Source organism: Brassica oleracea, chromosome C1, assembly GCF_000695525.1.
Source record: "Brassica oleracea var. oleracea cultivar TO1000 chromosome C1, BOL, whole genome shotgun sequence".
NCBI classification, from domain to species: domain Eukaryota; kingdom Viridiplantae; phylum Streptophyta; class Magnoliopsida; order Brassicales; family Brassicaceae; genus Brassica; species Brassica oleracea.
The window spans coordinates 17,755,205-17,770,645 of NC_027748.1; the positions used below are offsets into that span (position 1 = coordinate 17,755,205).

The 15,441-nt window shown below is 29.6% G+C and overlaps 2 protein-coding genes across 5 annotated transcripts; one reads left to right on the plus strand and one right to left on the minus strand.

Moving 5' to 3' along the window:
• Window positions 1-3,135: 3,135 nt before the first annotated feature.
• Window positions 3,136-4,718, minus strand: LOC106342130 (ADP-ribosylation factor-like protein 5). 2 transcript variants are annotated; one of them, XM_013780985.1, is made up of 3 exons: window positions 4,561-4,718; window positions 4,185-4,383; window positions 3,136-3,638 (listed from the first exon to the last, which is right to left on the minus strand). In XM_013780985.1, the coding sequence occupies exons 2-3, from the start codon at window positions 4,374-4,376 to the stop codon at window positions 3,279-3,281; spliced, it is 552 nt and encodes a 183-aa protein (XP_013636439.1). In that variant the 5' UTR covers window positions 4,377-4,383; window positions 4,561-4,718; the 3' UTR covers window positions 3,136-3,278. The 2 variants fall into 2 exon arrangements, with proteins under 2 accessions (XP_013636439.1, XP_013636430.1); XM_013780976.1 differs by having other exon boundaries at window positions 4,185-4,387.
• An 8,020-nt stretch (window positions 4,719-12,738) lies between these two features.
• LOC106323793 lies at window positions 12,739-14,446 on the plus strand. Of its 3 annotated transcripts, none has more exons than XM_013761867.1 (4): window positions 12,739-13,117; window positions 13,170-13,555; window positions 13,624-13,813; window positions 13,891-14,446. In XM_013761867.1, exons 2-4 carry the CDS (start codon window positions 13,181-13,183, stop codon window positions 14,397-14,399), a joined length of 1,074 nt encoding a protein of 357 aa, XP_013617321.1. In that variant the 5' UTR covers window positions 12,739-13,117; window positions 13,170-13,180; the 3' UTR covers window positions 14,400-14,446. The 3 variants fall into 3 exon arrangements, with proteins under 3 accessions (XP_013617321.1, XP_013617327.1, XP_013617318.1); XM_013761873.1 differs by having other exon boundaries at window positions 12,739-13,112; window positions 13,165-13,555; XM_013761864.1 differs by having other exon boundaries at window positions 12,740-13,555.
• Window positions 14,447-15,441: the final 995 nt, after the last annotated feature.

The following is a 15,441-nucleotide window of genomic DNA, read 5'->3' on the forward strand; positions in this document are numbered from 1 at the left end:
AAGTTGATTTCAAAGCAATGTAGTTAAATAATGAAATAAGGAGCTAGGCTATAAGGTTCATGCCGATAGACGGACTTCCATTTTTGCATTTGCTCAAGAAAATATCCAATCATTTTTTATTTTTTGATACAAAATATGTCCAATCATAAACATAAGAAACCACCAGTTTGTATGACTCTCCACATGTTCGGCCATATCTTCTTATTAGTGTATAACATTCACTTGGGACTAAGAATAAAACACAGTAATTAGAGAATTATGATAAAGTTCGTACCCACTCACTTATGTTTTGTAAATTTTCTTTTACTGCAAGTATAAACTACAACTTAAGATTATATCAGTTCTTTTGGCAAACTTATGGTTCGTTCCCTTCCTACACAACCATTATCAATCATTTCATATGTTTATGCTAAATTTTAAAAGAAAGTTATAGAACCATATAATCTGCGCGTAGCGCGGACACGAACCTAGTGGACATAAATATTGTTATGGTAAGAAGTATTTATTATGTCGGATCTATGTTTAATTATTAATGTTATGTAATAGTAAAAAAAAAAGAATGTAAGAACTGTTATAAACACTTGAAAATAAATAAGTTATGTTTTGTACTTTAGTTTTAATAAGATAGATTTTATCTATTATTCATACACTAATTTTCTTTCTAATTAATACATTAAAACATTGTGGTTAAAACTTATTTTATATAATTTTTCATTAAAGTATTAAAAAATACGTTTTGTAAAACAAAATAAAATTATAAACGAATTTTTTAATAAAATTGAGAGAATATCTCTTTAGCATGTTGGCGACTATAATTACCATTTATTCCTTTATGAATTGTGCCCATACATTTTAGTAGGTCTTGGGAAAAATCTGAACTCGAACTGAAAAATCTAAATTTATATCTAATCTAAGATATTAAAATACCTCACAAAATGGATTTTATAGAGTGATATAAAATATATTAGAAAATAAAGTGTTATTAACCGAACCCCAAACGAATACCTTAAAACCTCATAATCCCAAAAATCTTGAAAATTTTACTCAAATATCTAAATTAGTATCTGAAATAAGTATTTAAAAAGTATTTCAAATATGTAATTTTATGTTTATTTTGATATGGATTTAAAAACTAATATTAGGAGTTTGAATAAATACTTTAAATACTATTTTTATATTTTGATAATAATATCTAAACGTAGCTTAACCGAGAATCTGATATAACTATGATTAAAAAATAAGTTTTTGTATGAATTACAAATTATATATAAATATGAATTCTTGCTAACCAAACCCGATTCATACTAAAATAATTCATGAATGGAGACTAGAAGACTGAATTCAAAAACCCAAAAATTTATATCCAAACACAAACTAAAACCAAACCAGATTCATACTAAAATAATACATGAATGGAGACTAGAAGACTGAATCCAAAAACCCAAAAATTTATATCCGAAACACAAACGGATATACGAACTCTCATAACTACATTTTACATGAGACATAATTTATTATATAATCAATGGTGTCTCGCACATGTCGCAAAATAATGTTTTTACAAACAAAAATATTGTTTTATTCAAAGATAGAAATTATGTTTACGATTTGTTTTTTTTTCCGTCTTAGCCAATTTTGAAAAATAAAACCAAAAGATTAATCATTTCATTTTTGTAATCTTGGTACATGAGAAAAGAGTGGATATGCAAGGTCTCAAATGAATTGGCTTATTCTAAAAAGCCTTGTTCTTTGGAGCCAAAAAATCTACTATTTTAATTCATGTTTCGAACGGAACCGGTGAAAGTATACATAAATATAACCCATCAAAGGGGTCGTTTCCCATCCAGAAGCAGAATAGTCAAAGTCATACCTAACCAAAAAAAGCAACGATGAAATGACAAGATGAGATGCTTCGGCCACCCCCATTTAGATTTAGATCTATGGACAGCATCATTGTAGTAAAGGTCGCAATGCCAGAGGAATCGTTACCGTAAAGCATATAAGGGGAGAAATCATGTATTTTACATATCCATACGATTGAAATTAATAGTTTTGCAAAGGACTTAAGATACTTTGGATATATATTTATGAAAGTTTTGAAATGCTCAGACATTCGATCAATATTAGATTAAATGAAGAATTGCCTTTTGTTTTCGAGGAAAGTAATCAAACTTAATTTTATCATTTCGTAAACCACACCACACAAATGATTTTAATTCACAAGTCTATTCTACTATTTTAATTCATGTTTCGAACAGAACCGGTGAAAGTATACATAAGTATACACCCATCAAAGGGGTCGTTCCCCATCCAGGAGCAGAATAGTCAAAGCCATACCCAACCAAAAAGAGCAACGACGAAATGACAACATGAGATGCTTCGGTCATCCCCATTTAGATTTAGATCTATGGACAGCATCATTGTGGTAAAGGTAGCAATGCCAGAGGAATCATTACCGTAAAGCATATAAGGGGAGAAATCATGTATTTTACATATCCATACGATTGAAATTAACAGTTTTGCAAAGGACTTAGGAAACTTTGGATATATATTTATGAAAGTTTCGGAATGCTCAGACATTCGATCAATATTAGATTAAATGAAGAATTGTCTTTTGTTTTCAAGGAAAAAAATCAAAAAAAAAATGATTTTTTTTTCTTACTTTTATCAGTTAGGAGCCGTGCGAGATGAAAGTGTATTTCGTATACTCTTTGATAAACGCAGATTTGCTGTAAATCGAGTTATTCTCTAGTCTAATATTTTTGGAGTGTGCTAGATGAGGCGATTACTGTGTGCACATTTTGGCTTGTTTCATTGAGCAACTCAAGAGTACTAATGACAAACTGAAACGCAAGCGGCAGATCTTGGAATCTCTAAACTGAGTTGTAAAACTAAAACATGATTTGAGTTGAGATTATGAGTATCAACATCATCGTTATCAACCTAAGACAATTTCATCGACGTAATAGAACCAGTAACCTTGGTGAATAGTGTGTTGATCAGAGGTTTATCCCTTGAATCAAAGAGCTGTAAAGTCTGCAAACTTGACGAAAGGTTGTTTTGAGCTTCAAACTTTGCATTTGATGGCAAAATGTCTTATTGTTTGGAGGTAACTTAGTGTATGTTTCACTTAACTATTCAATAAGAGTAAACCAAATATATGAAACTCATCACATGAAGAGTGGAATTAATATACTGTATAAAAAGAAAAATCAATTAACCATGAAGAGAAAATGTGAAGGTTCAACGTTATGTGATTCAGTTTATGACACTTGCTCTTAACTTGGAGGTTTCTCAGTAACTTTCTGGGCAATCCAACCAAGCCCATCATGCAATCCTTCTCCAGTGACTGCACAGCTTGCTTGAATGTGCCAATCATGGTTCTTGATGCTGTGAAGGTTAAGCGCGTCCGTGATCTCAGCTGGGCTCATAGCATCCTTGAGGTCCTGTTTGTTTGCAAAGACGAGTATGACCGAGTTCTGAAGATCCTCATGCCCGAGTAATCTGGATAGCTCATCTTTCATTAAAGAGATTCTGGCTCTGTCTGTGCTATCGATAACCACGATTACAGCGTTCGTTCCTCTGTAGTAAGTTGCCCATGATGTTCTGAGCCTATCTTGCCCACCAAGATCCCAAACCTAAAGACAAGAATATTGTAAAAAAGCACAATGGTGTAAGTTACTGACAAATAGCAATTGATGATTTATCAGAGACCATAAGAATTGTGGCAACATGATTAAACTTCAAAAATTTGAGATTGTGAAGCCTTCCACAAACCATGGATGTAATTAATATTAAAAAGGGACAGAAACAGAGAATCCAATTCAATAGAGGAACACATAGAAACAGTTGAGTTTATGTCCTTGCAATGAAATTAAACCTGAAGAGAAAAGTAGTGAGAAGCTATGCATCAACTTAAGTTAGGCAAAGCTTGAAACCGCAGGCTTATGGACAAGTAGACGTATACACAAGGATAAGCAAATTCTTATCAGAAAGCATTAGAGTGGTGCCAATATGAATAAAGTTGAAAGCTTTAAGCTTGTGAAGCCTTCCCACAAACTATGGAGGAGAAGAACATAAAACAGAGCATCCAGTTCAGCAGAAACACATAGAAACAGTTCAAAACTAAACTATGTTCTTGAAAAAAAAACAAGAATTAGATGTTGAAGAGAGGTTAAGGATACCTCGAAGCGGATGTTCTTGTAAACGAGCTCTTCGACATTGCTTCCAACGGTAGGATGAGTGGTGACAACTTCACCCAAGTGAAGCTTATAAAGCGTCGTCGTTTTACCGGCGTTATCCAAACCAACAACGACGATCTTGTACTCTTTCGCGGGGAACATCATGAACCAAAACCTCGATGCGAATGCTCCCATCTCTCTTCTGACTTTTCCACATAACAACAACAACAACAAAACATAATCATAATTTTTAATCTTTCTCTAAAGATACAGTTTTGATTTGAGTTTTCACGAGAACAATCTGTTAATCCCAGATCGGATTTGGGCATTATCGATCCAAAGATATCTCTAATTTGCAAGAAACGATCGAGAATCAAACCTGGATTTAGCAAGTGGCCGAGGCAACGGCGATGCGCGGTTTGATCTGAATCGGGAAAAGATGTAAATATTAGTTTTGGGAGATTGCTTGCTTATCGATCTGGGTGGGTGGTGGTATCGTGGGATAGTAGGAAAAGTATACGAGAATTAAAGCACAGAGTATAAAAATGAATAATAACAAAATAAAAAGGAAGGATATATCCGGAATAAAAACATTATAAATCATTAAAACATTATAATCCTCAAAACATTATAAAATCAAAATAAAAACATTATTTTGGTATTTCACCAATCATGACAAACTTATACAAAATTAATTCAGTTAAGACATCATTTTATTCAAAATTAAAGCTATTCATATTAGTAATATGCACATTTATGACCGAATGAGGTTTAAAACACGATTCTCCAAATATTAATTAGAATCTGAGTTTTAATTATTTTTTACAAAATTAACCTCTTATATTTTTTAGTTATTTTAAAATATAATTTAAATTCTTACATAGATAATATTTAAAAAATAATAATAATAATTTTAAATTAAAATATTATAGGGTGATTAAATTTTTTATATTACACAATTTAAATTTTTATCATAAATATATTAAGGACAGAATAAAAACTATAATAAGAATTATTATTTTATAATATATATTTTCTTCTTATGAAAATTATTTTTATTATTAGTATTTGTTATATTAGAGGCTATTGGTTAAGGTTTAAAGGCTTCTACACCCAGGTCTACACCCAGGTCTGGGGTTCGAATCTATTGGTTAAGGTTTAAATGCTTCTACACTCAGGTCTGGGGTTCGAATCTTAGACTATGCAATTTATTGCAGATTGCAGGAAATCCAGGTTTCAAGTCCCGGAGAGAGCGGTTTATTAAACAAATATGCAGACTACAGAGGAAAGACTTGCAAGAGATCTTCAACATGGTGCAAGTAAATCTGGCCAGGCGTGGATCTTCATAGGACGGCTCATGTGATGCAGTTAGGCGTAGGTCTTCATAAGGCAGGTAGTATTGTCGGTTGTCGAATCGTCTATGTAATCTTTCCTATATCAAAATTATAAGATCGTAATAAATCAGCGTTAAAAAAAAAAAAAAACTGTAATGTATAAAATATTTTAAATATTTGTTTTATATATCTATTATGCCATTCCGCAAATATCTCGGGTCATATAAAATATCATTCCGCAAATTTTCATTTTGTAGAGTTTAAATTGTTATGTATCTTAGGCTACAAATGGGAAAAGCGGATCAAACATTGTGGATCTAACGGATCAAGTGGATCGAGAGGAACAAGAGTGGATCTAGCGGATCTAGCGGTACAAGTGTGGATCAAGCGGATCAAACGGTCCAAAACATTTGTTTGAATGGTAAAAATGGATAAAAAAACGGTGTAGAACACTGTACAAATTTAAAATAATTATATACAATTTGTATTAGTAATTTTTTAATTAAAAGTATTTATTAAATAATATGTCGCCATATATATAATTTTTATACAAAACATAATAGAAAAATAGTTTAAACATATATAATCTAATTACTTTAGAAAACTAGTTATCTTTGATTCATTAAAGATACTCTATAAATAATAATGTATTTACAAATTTAAAATTATTTATTTTAAAAATAAATTATAAATGCAAATAGTTGTAAATTTTTGTTCATATTAATATAACATATATGTATAATTATTCTGACATGTAATATTTAACATATCTAATATGAATGATTTAAAAATAATTATAATATTGGTCAAATAATATAACAGTTTGAAATTTAATATTAATTAACACAATAATTAAAAATATTTAAAGGTTTCCTTAAAGAAAATAACACATTGTTAAGAAAATAAAGTCTGATATCAAATAATAAGATATATGTAACCAATATTGTTAGAGATGGGTGTTCGGATACTCGTTCAGATTCGGTTATATTCGTAGTTTGAGTTTTTGGAGTTAAAATTTAAGATACGTTCAAATATTTATAAATTTCAATTTAATTTTGATTTAAATCTTTGTGGATTCCGTTTAGGTTCATATATCTATTTAAATTATGTAAAACCAGAAATTCAAATATACCATAATATCTTCAAAATTCAAAATATCCTTTAACAAATTTTAAATTATAAAAATTTCAACTAAAATTATAAATGTTTTTCAATTTTGTAAAATATATTTCATAAATATAGTAGATAAAATATAAATGATGTTTCTAATGAACTATACTATATATAAGAATTGTTCACTGTCTTGTGACTAATAATATTTAAAAAGGTAAAATAAATTTAAAAAATAAAAAAAGGATGGACCGCTCGTTACACTCCATAATGGAGTGTTTCAGCTGTTTACGAGCAGATCAGTATTTTGCTCATGTTTTTCACTTTTCTAGACCGCTAGTGGAGCAGATATTTTAATATTATTTCAACAATGGAGCATACACACTTGTTATATTTTCTTGAATGGATACTTGGTTGTGGATGCTCAGCTGTGGTGTAAGAACCATCTTTTAGACCACTTTCCATTCAAACACTTAGTTATTTCCATGATTCCCTAAATACATAGTGTCACTATAAGAGCTATATAATCTAAATTTAAACGTGTATATCTGAGTTGTAATTGAAAAAAGTATTATTTAGATTTTAGATCATTTTTGTTGAAGAATACATATGTTTTAATCACAGTAAAACATAACTCTAGGGGTAATCCAAGTCTTGACCGCCACCAATTGACCTGCAATCTGAGGTTCTTTATTTTGTTGATGGCGTTGTGATGGTGTATCCGCCGTACGAGTGCGGAGATTAGTTTGGGTAAGTTTTCTGATGTATGAAGGGACATTCCTTCTTCTGCTCATCAGCCTAAGTGTGGGGACTAAAATCACCATTAAGTCAACACGCTCAAAAGAGAGGCTACTAAGCTAGATCTTTTTTTTTTCAGCCTGCTTACTTGCTTAGCCAATACATTGGCCGATTGTTTTGCCTAAGGAGTATTTTCAGCTCTATAAACTCTTGTTCTCAAGGATAAAATAAAACAATCACGTTTTTGAACAAGAAAATAAACGGTTAAAACCATTACCAGTTATCGATTCAACTTACTCCCTCCATTTCATTTAAATTGTCATTGTAGAGTAAAAAAATTCATTTAAAAATAAATGTCGTTTTAGAGTTTCAATTCAACATTTATTAATTTTTTATGCTATATGATTTTTCTACTAGTTGAAATGTGACTAGGTGTATAGGTAACGATGTTTTTATTTCGAATACAAAATTAAATGTTTTTTTAATCTATGTGCACAAACCTAAAACGATAATTAAAATGAAATAGATGAATATTATCTAGAAAATGTTGGAAACATAAGAATATGTGAATGGTCGACGTGCTTTGGTTGGGAGTGGCCTGAGCAGTCTCTACTAAAGTTTTCATAGCAGTTCTTCACGTTTTACGAAAATCACAAAAATGATGTATACTATTTTACACCACTTTAAACTTTTGCAAATCAAAAGCTAGTTCCAATCCCCGTTTAAAAACTTTTGCAAATCAAAATCAAAAGCTAGTTCTAACCCCTGTTCAAAAAAACCAAATCGGACCTTTAATTTCAGTTTCCCACTACATAAATCATTCAAAGAAAAACTTCCAACATGGTGTGGATTTATTCATCCATGTATAAATAGTTAAGAGTTTATAGCATCAAAAGATAGCAATGTAGTTTTTCCAAAAAGAAATGAGATTGGAACATAGTTAGAAATTAAAATAGAATAACATATGAAGGGTTAGTTAGAATTTCGAGTGGTATAAAATAGTGATAGCTGGGGATAAGGAAACAAATAAATGAATGGTACAAGACTCCAGAGGGGAGTAAAGGTTGTGTCCTTCAATTCACCAGCCGTTGGGATAATTACGGACATACGTACAAAGGAAGGCTCCTCTCTTCTTTTACCTTCTATTCCACTCGATCCCTACACGTGTCCACAATCTTAATTACCAAAATAATTTTATTCGTTTTACTTTTTTTTCCATCTCATTTACTTTTCCTTTTAAACTTTTTTATTTGCTTTTAACTTTTTCGTTTCTCTGAATAGAAGTATAGAACCAAAGTCACTAAACGGTCAAGATTTTCGTGTCTCGTTCTTGTAATCAGACCAGGCCTTATGTAGTTGAATGTCTAACAATAAAATATACCCGGAAACTATTACAGTATATATTTATATTACATCATTTTGACACCTTAGATTTTTATATAAAATTTAACACTTAAGGTTGATGTTTCATAAAATTTATTTTACGATCAGTACTACTTGTGACGAAGATAAACTAACTAGTTGTAGTGATTCAGTTACTAAAGGTAAATTTTAAAGGATATAAGTTAAAACCATCTAAAAAAAAATTATATTTTGAAGTTTGCAAAACTTTATTTTTGAAATTTATAGGTGTTCTTCCGTTGTCTAAATAAAAAAAAAGTTTTTTTACAATAGCAAAACTTTAAATTTAATTTTAAAAGCTTTTACATTTTATATTATAATCTTTTATATTTGTCATAATTAATTTAAATCCATACAATTTTATAAATAACTAGCACATATATAAAAATACTACATCAATTAATTAATAAAATATTACACTAAAAATATAAAATTTACATAGTAATACATAATCTTATATATTAAAACAGAAGTCATGACTTTTTTCATGTGTGATTTTTTAATTTGGACAACCACTTAGAAATCTTATTAAATATATTTTATTAAGACTAATAATACATATAATCTTTAAATTACTTTAATCATAATATCTTTCGATATCTTTTTATTTTAAATATAAATATATTTATTTTAAAATTCTAAAAAATATGTTTTAAAAGATTTTTACAAGATCTTCATTTTCGAAATTATATTTAAATATTTTCACTAATTTTGAAATTAGTTTGAAATATTATTATACAATAATATATCCAGTTATCGTTTATAAAATGAAAAATAAAAAATTCTATAATATTTTATCTATTATATAATCATAATCAATCATATTAAAAGAAAATTATTATATTGAGATAAATATAATACAATTGTATTAAATTTATAAATTTATATATTTTGTATGTTTTATTTTCTTAAGTATAAAATATTTATGTTCAAAAATAAAATCTAATACGTTGGTAAGATAAGTTAACATTAGCAAACTATATAATACATGTATAAAAATTAACATGTATTTTTTAAAAGTTAATAATATAAAATCTTTGTAACTAATTTAATCATAATATATTTTCATTATATATATATATATTATATTTTAAAAATTCTAATAAATCTATGTAAAAATATTTTAACAATAACTTAATGTATTTTAAGTTATTGTTTATAAAATGAAAAATAAATAAATTATTATACTAAAATAAATATGATAAAATTATATTCAATTGAAAAATTTATAAATTTTATTTTCATAAATGTAAAATATTTATTTTAAAAACATAATATGACTTTAGAACGACTTAAAATTAACAAACTATATTAACATGTCTAAAAATTAATATATCTTAGACTTTTGTATATACAATAATATATTATCTAAAATGAATAAGCATAAAAATATTGGTAAAAAGAAATCCAGCTTTGAAAGACGGGTCATAATTTAGCATAAATTAAATACAAAATAATTTTTAAATATATTCTCTCATGAATATATTAATTTGCTTAATAACTAAATGGAGATAAAGTAAGATAAATATATAATAAGAAGTGACAAATACATACAGTTTTAAACAATTGATTAATTATAACATGTAAATTATAAAATTATTGTATTTGAAATTGTTATATAAATATTTAAGTATATGATTAACGTTAAAAATATATACCATAATATTCTCATATTTAATCAATTAGTGCATATGTTAAGTTTTTTTGTAATATTTTTTTATCTAAATGTAGTTTTAAAATATTTAAATTTTCATTGTAAATTTTTGTAAAAATATCAAGTACTAAAATGATAAACAACAATATTTTTAAGAATCATAAATGTAATGTGTAATTATAATGACAAAAATACAAAAAAAAAGTATTTTGAAATTTTGAGTCGTGACATTTTATATTTAAAGTTTCAGTATGCTGAACTTCATATTTAAAGTTTTAAAATTATTTTTTGGAGAGTAAAATATTTATCTCAATATAATATTTATTTTTTGGAGAATAAAATATTTATCTCAATAAAATATGAGAATATTATGAAAATTATCACTTTATTCTATGGGCATGTTATTCTATAAAACTATTTCCATAATATTCTCATACTTAATCAATTAATGCATATGTTAAGTTTTTTTGTAATATTTTTTTATCTAAATGTAGTTTTAAAATATTTAAATTTTCATTGTAAATTTTTGTAAAAATATCAAGTACTAAAATGATAAACAACAATATTTTTAAGAATCATAAATGTAATGTGTAATTATAATGACAAAAATACAAAAAAAAAGTATTTTGAAATTTTGAGTCGTGACATTTTATATTTAAAGTTTCGGTATGCAGAACTTCATATTTAAATTTTTAAAATTATTTTTTGGAGAATAAAAAAATTAATTTTTGAAATTATATAATGTCTTTCGGATACTCTGATTTCAAACTATCATCTAAATGTAGCTAGTTTAGATGATGAACGTTCTGTCTGTTTTATCGAAATCTTTTGAACGCTTTGATGTGGCTAAACTAATTAAAGTCAGCCAATGAAAATTGAACAAACCAATTTGGTTCCAGTGCGGCGTTAGCAAGCTCCTTTACGGTTCAGATGGAGTTTATGAAATTAATGATCTCCATTTCAACGCATATTTCAATGTGTGCATATTTTTAGAGTTTCCTGTTGAACAAAACGTTTAAAAACAGTTAAACAAGCCAAACGAAATTTAAATGTGTTAAACTATAAGTCTTGGTCAATAAACAAAAGTCAAATGCATTTTAGTTTAATTAAAATAGGAATTTCCATTTTTGTGCTGGATTTTTTTTACTGTTCTTATTTATTTGAAATTACAATAATGTTATTAGTATTTTTTTTACATAAGTTGAAATTCATAAGGTTTTATAAAGTTCAATATAGTTATAATATTGGTTAAAACTGACAATCAAGATATTGTATATCTACTAAAATTATCGTAATTAATAGATAAATTCTATAAACAAAAAATATAAATTTTTTGAAGAAATACGATGACTATCACATATTTTTGTCTAAATTTAGTTAATTTTTTAACTAAATGAAATAGTGTTATAATGATATGTTCGGATTTTGTTCCCTTTAAATTATGGCAAAGCTACCTCAATAGCATAAGCCATAATGCATCCGACAATGTAATAAGAAACTTGAAAATTAATTTTCTCTTATGAATATGTATCTAAATTAAAAATGGTTTTAAAATACTAATTTTTATTCATATCTACATAATTAAATATGTGTAGTTCTGTAAGATTAATTAGTTGTACATCTTCTTGATAAGTTTTTTTCTCTTGTTGTTTAATAACATATACTTTTCAACAAAAATAATAATTTATCGTATATCCATTAAGCATAGTTACTATTAACGACAATGAGTTTTTTTTTTAAAACTGAAAAGGAAACTCATCATATCTTCCACTCAAAATACTTACAAAATTTGGACCTATCATTTTTATAGAAAATATAACTCTTTCTTGCTCGTTTGACATTTGAATAATTACGTTTAAATTATTTCTGAAATTAAGAAAGAAGTCTTTAAAGAAAATGAAAATAACCATCCAGTTCCCATGTTGACAAACGCATGAAACTAATAAGTGGACCGTGCAAGTCTTTATTCATTTTGGCACTAGTGGATCGTCCAAACAGCTTATTAAAAGCACTTTATGTTTGCAGTTCAAGAACGAGTAAAAGAGCGTCTTCCGCTACGTGGTACGCTTATACTGGCTAAGTGTCATCTAATTTTCCTGCAAAATAGCTGTGAATATATTAAATCTTTTAACTAATTACAATTTATTTGAAAATTAACATTTCCCGAAAATCCCGAAGATGACTGTGAGAGGGATATGCCCGATATTCCACGCCACAGTAGTGGAAGACTGGCGAGGATAAAATCGTAATCCCATCATTACGATTTTACTTACTGACAGTTTTTCCCTAAAAAGGATCTACCGCAATTACTAAAGATGGGTAAAAAAACAAACCACACCGTCCCACTAAGAGGGTTAAAGGGTAAAATTACATGTATCACGTAATAATAATTTTGACGAAAAGATATCACGTAATTAAATATGACGTGGCATCATCGCGTCTAGTCACACCTTTTCTTCTTTGGACTCTTCAGCTTCGTCTATCTCTGTGCACCTATATAATCAACCAATCTGGCTTTACCGTAAACAGAAGAAAAATTATTACTATAGTCGCCGGAGAAATGAATATTCCGGTTACTTTGACCTCTGTGACCGTTCATAGTATCGCTGTTTCGGACACTCGCCATGTGTTCCGTGAAACTCGTCGCTGTTAAGAAACTCCGTTTCCGTCTCTTAGATTTATTTTTTTCCTTCTCTTTGCTTCGTTTCGCCTTCTAGAAAATTTTGAATTAAACAGTTTCCCTAAGCTTTGATTCGTTTCCGATGAAGATCCAACCGACTGAAACAGATATTCCGGCGAGTAGAGACTCGGCTAAACCAGTGCTCAAGTCTCGCCTCAAGCGTCTCTTAGATCGACCGTTTACAAATGTTCTGAGAAGCTCAAACTCAGATAAACCACTCATCGAAGCTCAACACGGTCGAGAGCGAGATGGAGTCGTCTCCGAGTTCGAGCCGAGCTCCGTCGTTTTAGCGAAGATGGTTCAGAACTACATGGAGGAGAGCAACGAGAGGCAAGCTAAAAACGGACGCAATCGCTGCAATTGTTTCAACGGGAACAACGACGATAGCTCCGACGATGAATTCGATTTGTTCGGTTGCTCCGTCGAGTCTTTCAACGACGCTTATGACCATTTCAAGGTAACGTAAACCTCTCCTCGATCTTTGCAACCAAAAACTTAGTTCTAAGTTTAACGAATCATCCATAGAGCTTGATACCATGCGCGAGCGTCATGGAGAGGAATCTATCAGCTGATGCCGCGAAGATTCTGGAGAAGAACAAATCAGTCAAACGAAAAGATGATCTGAGGAAGCTTGTCGTTGATGGACTCTCAGCTCTTGGTTATGATTCCTCAATCTGTAAATCGAAATGGGATAAAACTCGCTCTATACCGGCCGGTACAATCTCTATGCTTCGTCTACTAACTTGTTGATGATTCTCATGAAATTTGATTTCTGAATTTTCTGAATTTCAGGCGAGTACGAGTTCATCGACGTGATTGTAAACGGTGAAAGGCTTCTGATTGATGTGGATTTTCGATCGGAGTTCGATATCGCACGGCAGACGAATGCATACAAGGCGTTGCTTCAGTCTCTACCGTTCGTTTTCGTCGGGAAGTCTGACCGGATCAGTCAGATCGTTTCGATGGTTTCAGAGGCGGCGAGGCAGAGCTTGAAGAAGAAAGGTATGCATTTTCCACCGTGGAGGAAAGCTGATTACATGCGAGCTAAGTGGCTGTCTTCGTACACACGAAACTCCGGCGATAACGCCCCGGAGCCGATGGTTTCGTCCGCCTTCGTCGCTGAAACGGGGATAGACTGTTCGGAGATTGAGCTGAGTTTCGAGGAGAAATTTTTGGCGTCGGTGAATTCTCCTTCCTCTCCTCTTAAGTCGGTTGCCGGAAGTGATGACGTGGCAGAGGCGGTGGAGAGAGAAGCCAAGGTCGTCACGGGATTAGCTTCACTGTTCAAGGAGAATCCCTAGAAAAGATTTTGAATTTTTCTAATTTTCCTAATTTCCTAGTTAAGAAACACGAGTAAAGTTGCCAAATAAAGAAAAAAAAAAGAAGAAGAAGAGAAAATCATATAAAAATATAACATAGAATATCTTTTTTTGTTTCTTTTTGACCTCTTAAAACTCTCTCTTTTCCATTTTCAAGGGGGGTTATTACGAGATATACATTTTTACTGAATTATGAATTATGAATTATTAATTATGAATTGTATTTGTGCTTTAACAGATAAAAAGCGATTATACATTTACCTAAACAAATAATATATATATTTGTGTGTGCTTTTTTATCCGCTATCGATTTTGTTCTAATATGATTTTCACGATTAAGTATTAAATGCCTTTTGTAAAATTGTAATGAACACCACATGAAGTCATGAACTACTATTTGCAACCAGAAGAAAAGAAAAACACTCTTCAAGAACATAGATTTATCAACACCATAAGTAATGGAAAGCAATACATACACCGAAAGCTGGAGTAGCACTTGTAAGTTGTAACAAAGAACGCTTGAATCGGCAACACCATACGTATATATCTATCTTACCGTTATGGAGAAATATCTTACCCTTTTTTATAGTAAGATTCAGTATTATATGTGTCCATCCAATCTGAAAACATTACATGTTCATCGAAGTATAAAACTTCGGTATTGTTAATTGATTCATCCTATGTAACCAACCAAACATTGGCGGAATAGATGCAATGGTCGAACTTCTGTTGCTTGTTTTAGTCATTTTGGAATATTTTGGCCAATGTATTTTATATTTTACCTCTGAAAATCAACTAGTCTTCAATGGTGCATATATCACAGTTTTAGATGGAGGCAGAAAGTAGGAGATTTACAAGATCATCAATCAACACGTAAGTTTCGCTCGGGATTGAAAAACAGAAAACTAGTAAAAGATATAAATCTCAAGAAAGAGTAAAAACATAAGGTTATATAACAAACTTGATAATTTATATCTTTGAAAGGCTGCCACAAATAATCATTTTAAAATACAATTATTATGTT